We start from the raw sequence: 4,996 nt of genomic DNA, 5'->3' as shown, positions 1-4,996 counted from the left end.
CGATCATTAAACTACCAGACTTAATTATTCTCTCTCTCTTCTATATCTCATTTTTATTTTTTATTTTTTTACAGGGACATTTCAGGAACAGAAGATCGAAAATGTAAGTATAAAGTACTCTTCCAATGGAAAGTACCTGAATATGTTAAAGAGCTAACAAAAAGTAACCTATAATGTAATGCTCTCATAAAAGAGAATAATGCATTCTTTATTATTCTTTTCTTTTTTACTATTTAAAAGGAATACGTTTTTTTTTTCATTATTTTTCATTTTTTATTCTAGAGGAATATAGAACAAATTTGTTTCTCACTAAAATTGATAAATTTTTTTTATTTTTTTCATTCCTATAATTTTATTTCTCTATATTTTTTTCCTACTCATTCCTAATGTTCCTATAATGATCACTAATTTATTTACGATATAAATGTAGATGTTAGGTATTTCATCATTTTATTATATTTTATGTTCTTAAAGTTGCATTCATGCACTTGATTATTTTTTTAGTCTTGTGAATAATACGGCTGTTTCTCTATTCATTAGCACATTTTTTCTAGAATATTTCAGATGAAATCATGCGCTAACCTATAACTATGCAAACATATTATAATTTTGTAATCTAGTGGTCCACGCGAATGTATGTCTCCGATGGAAGATCAGAAATCCAACGGCTCAGAATCACGCGTTTGCAATGTTTGCTTGCAGGGGAATCGCCACCTGGCACATGCAAATATTTGTTTTTGGTAACTATGAATTATGCAAATGATTTTCATCGGACGTTGTGCTTAGTTGTTATAACAGAAAAAATAGGCGCCTAATAAATAATTTAATATTAGCTGCCCTAGATAATTACTATATTATGATAAATTAATTATCTTTTCGATAAATTAATCGTTTGGTGACCCTTTAAAAACGGAATTAGTTTCTTAACTTCTTTCTTTTGTAACAATTAATTTGTGTCATCTAATATATATGTCCATCAGCTTTGCTGAACTTAATAGTTATATTGTTTACGTAAGCCTTTTCTAGATCTCTCATTGAAAAAGCTTGTATAAAATAAACTTGGATAGAATTAATGTTCTTGCACAATCGAATTAAGACGCAGATGATCATTTGAATTGTTGTTGGCACCTAATATAATAACATCATCATTACACAATCACGTATTGTTTTGGTTCTCACCATAATACAAGATATTTTATACTTAGACCGTCATTGCCATATGTATATAAAGACCAGTTGGTCGACCTAATAATACACACAAGTTCCCCTCTTCATTCACAACGCGTTATCAGCAAGGTAATGACGGTCTAAGTACTGGATCGACATGAGATCGTACTTATCCTTAGCTAGATAATGACTAACAATACGTAAGATAAACACCAACTATAATGGAGATAAACACAAGAGTAGATAGGCGCCAGTATGATCCTGCGGATGAGCTTGGCCCGTCTTGCTACACGGGCTGATAAATGGGTCGATCACTAAATGGTTTATAACAGCAGAACTTAATAGTTATATTGTTTACGTAAGCCTTTTCTAGATCTCTCATTGAAAAAGCTTGTATAAAATAAACTTGGATAGAATTAATGTTCTTGCACAATCGAATTAAGACGCAGATGATCATTTGAATTGTTGTTGGCACCTAATATAATAACATCATCATTACACAATCACGTATTGTTTTGGTTCTCACATAATACAAGATATTTTATAGTACATAATAATGTTTATATTCTTACAATTAAAGCCTACATTACGATGTGGTATTTTATTTTGAACAGCGTGATATATTTATTTATACATGCAAATCGCATAATATAAGTTTCATTTCGTATGATATATATTAGTAGTAATGTTTAATAATTTAGTTTTGACAGACAACTTGAGGTAATCACGAACACCATCCTCCCACGTAAAGTCCAACTAATAATATAAGTTATTTATTTTTGTGTGTTTTTTCGTTGACCTTATAAACTCTAAAAATATATTCTAAAACTCCATTGCTTACGGGTCACTTCTCAATTTTCTTTGCTTTTCTTGTTTGACCGCGATTTACACATACACAAATGTGCTTACCGACACATATGATATAAAATATAATGAACATAAATACATGAATATAGATACATATGCATATATATACAACTCAAATCCTAAACCTTCTAATAATCCACACTCTATAAAACCCTAGCTAGTTGCTAAATAAGTGTCTCGTCCTGCGCCTTCTTTCTCCGAACACTATATGAATCTTTCTTATAAAACAATGTTTGTAAGTGTTTATTTCGTTATGATCCTCTTGGTTTTTAGCTCACGCAACGCTGCGGCAAGGATGGGAACAATTAAGGTTTCTGAAATTGAGATAGCTCAAACAAGATCAAGAACACCAAGACATGAGTTCACGGAGGGTTTTAGATTCAAAAATCGTGAGTTGCACTTTTTGTCCAAACGGGTGCTTGTACCACCTTCGGGACCTTCCAACAGGCACAATTCTGTGGTGAATGATCTCAAACACTAGTTGGTCTATTTGATGTTTAGTTATTTTTTTTTGACAATCATAATATATATATTTAGAAGATTCTTCATATTGTTTTTGACTGGTTTTGATCCTTTTAGTATAGCTTTTTTGTTTTTTATATCTCATTTGATTTCATTCACATTTGTAATATCTCATTGGAAAATAAACGTATATTATATGTATTCTCTCGTATCACTATCTTCTTGAAATTAATTGGAGTATTAAAATGGATGGACCAATCCAACTTATGGGTTACAGTTAGGGGGTGTCAAAGTAAGCTAACTCACTCAACTCAACTCAACTCATAGTGAACTCGGCTCTTTCATGAGCTAACTCAGCTCAGCTCATTTATTATATGAGCTTCAATATGTAAACTCGAACTCAGATCATCTAGATCATGAGTTAAATGAGCTAACTCGTGATCTAAATAAAAATAATAATTATAAAATAAAATAGTGATAGAATAACTTCTATAATATTGTTCAAAATTTAAATATTAAAAAATCTAAAACATAAATATTAAATACTAAATAGAAACTAACACATGACAAAAATGAAAAATACAACACCTAATATAAATTAAATAAAAACAAAACTAATGATCCAAATCCCTATTCTTCGTGAGAGTCTTGAGCCAATTCATCTTCAATGTCTTATATGTATGTTTTACATTTTAATTTTAGAAGATAAAGATGATTAATATAGATATTATCTTTTAAAAAGATTTTTTTTACATAAAAAATAAAAATTATCCAAATATAATGTATAAAATATATTATATATTATTGTAAGTAAAATATGAACAAGCTCATGAGTCAGCTAATGTTCATTAAAGTTCGTTCATATAACTTGTGATCTAATTTAAGCTCGATCATTAAACTCATTAATTAAATGAGTTTAAAATATAGAGATCGTACTCATGAAAAAACGACCTGAGCTGAGCCAGATCATGAGCTATAGATCATTTTGTCACCCCTAGTTACAGTTGTTAATGGATAGATATTTTATGATTATATACTTACTTAGTAAGTTAACTCTTAGCCATCAACCTCACGGATTAGTCTTATATTTGAAATAATGTATATCATAAAAAGCATTAATTCCGATGCTAAAACAAGATGTCTATTGTATATATATAGTGTTTGTTTGCTGCTAAAAAAAAAACTATTTTGTTTAATATGACAGAAAATATTGTGATACAACTCTAATAAACAGCGCACGCTAATGCTATCAATCACATAAGTCACGATTATGAATAAGAGTGTCTTCAACCCATTACTACATGTTCTTTTATTTTGAAGAAAATATAGAGATGTGTTAGAGATGGTTTACCTAACAACATTAAAGAGAGTAACTACCCAAGATTTTGGCCCATGGAAACTTTTGGACTTGTAGGCCCGTATCTGATATTTGGGATGTAATAACATATTTTCTGTCACTGTTTGTATACTGGTCAATGGTCATGTTATATATTAGAGGGATCGAGTGTGAGAAGTAAATGGTTCACTTTTCACAGCGCAACGAAATTTTAACATGGTGTGTTCGTCCACCAAATCTTAACTTCCAATCTGACTCTTATCTCCTTCTGTTTTGTCCTTCTAATATTACAAATTGAAGGATTTAACGTTGTTTTTTCACTCTCTAGAGCCAAATAATCGGTACAACAAAAAGTAAGTATCCTTTTTTTCATTTTCGTGTATCATCCAACTTGTGAGAAGTTACGTGGTATTTTCATTTTGTGGTGTTTGTGCATGTAAGGTTCTTAAATTAGTTGATTTGGTGATCTTGTTGTTTAATTCTAGCTCATGTTTCTTTTGGAACTTGCTAGTTCTTCCTAGGGGTGGGCGTTCGGATATCCATTCGAGTTCGGGTCGGGTATTTCGGATTTTCGGGTATTTCGGTATAGAGGTGTAGAACCCGTTCGGGTATTTCTGTACTTCGGGTCGGGTTCGGATATTTTTAGTTCGGGTTCGGTTATTTCGGATCGGGTTCGGATATTTAGATTTTGAAAAAATAAAATAAAATTTTTATTTCTCAAATTTATTGTATTTAAAAATATAACTTTCACTTAACTAATTTCTTTATTTTTAATAGATTGAATGGTTAATAGATCTCGACATAACATTTTGAAACTAAAAAGACATTAATTTGATTATTGTTTTTAAATTTTTGATATAAGTTTTTGTTAATTCTTGAAATAAAAAGATTGACATGCATTTTAAGTGAGTAGGAAATCATTTTCTCCGTAATTGTATGTATATGATATGAAATTAAAATATGTGTAGTATCAATATAAATATTCTATATAAAATGAGAGATGTAAACTAGAAATATAAGGTTAATTATACATATGTTCGGTTATTTTCGGATATCCATTCGGGTTCGGATATTACCCGTTCGGGTTCGGATATCCAATCTCTCCTAATTCAATACCCGTTCGGATATTCTGCTACTTCGGTTCGGATTTCGGTTCGGATTTTT

At 30.3% G+C, this 4,996-nt stretch overlaps 1 protein-coding gene across 1 annotated transcript; it reads left to right on the top strand.

Moving 5' to 3' along the window:
* Positions 1-2,196: 2,196 nt before the first annotated feature.
* Positions 2,197-2,515, top strand: LOC106305608 (protein IDA-LIKE 1). The gene has a single exon (XM_013741966.1). It carries the CDS (start codon positions 2,243-2,245, stop codon positions 2,513-2,515), a length of 273 nt encoding a protein of 90 aa, XP_013597420.1. The 5' UTR covers positions 2,197-2,242.
* The last annotated feature ends 2,481 nt before the right edge of the window (positions 2,516-4,996 follow it).

Source organism: Brassica oleracea, chromosome C7 (genome assembly GCF_000695525.1).
Source record: "Brassica oleracea var. oleracea cultivar TO1000 chromosome C7, BOL, whole genome shotgun sequence".
NCBI classification, from domain to species: domain Eukaryota; kingdom Viridiplantae; phylum Streptophyta; class Magnoliopsida; order Brassicales; family Brassicaceae; genus Brassica; species Brassica oleracea.
This window is presented reverse-complemented; position numbering and strand designations above follow the sequence as displayed.

Coding starts and splice junctions, on each gene's coding strand:
- LOC106305608 (XM_013741966.1), top strand. CDS start 2,243: ATGAATCTTTCTTATAAAACAATGTTTGTAAGTGTTTATTTCGTTATG.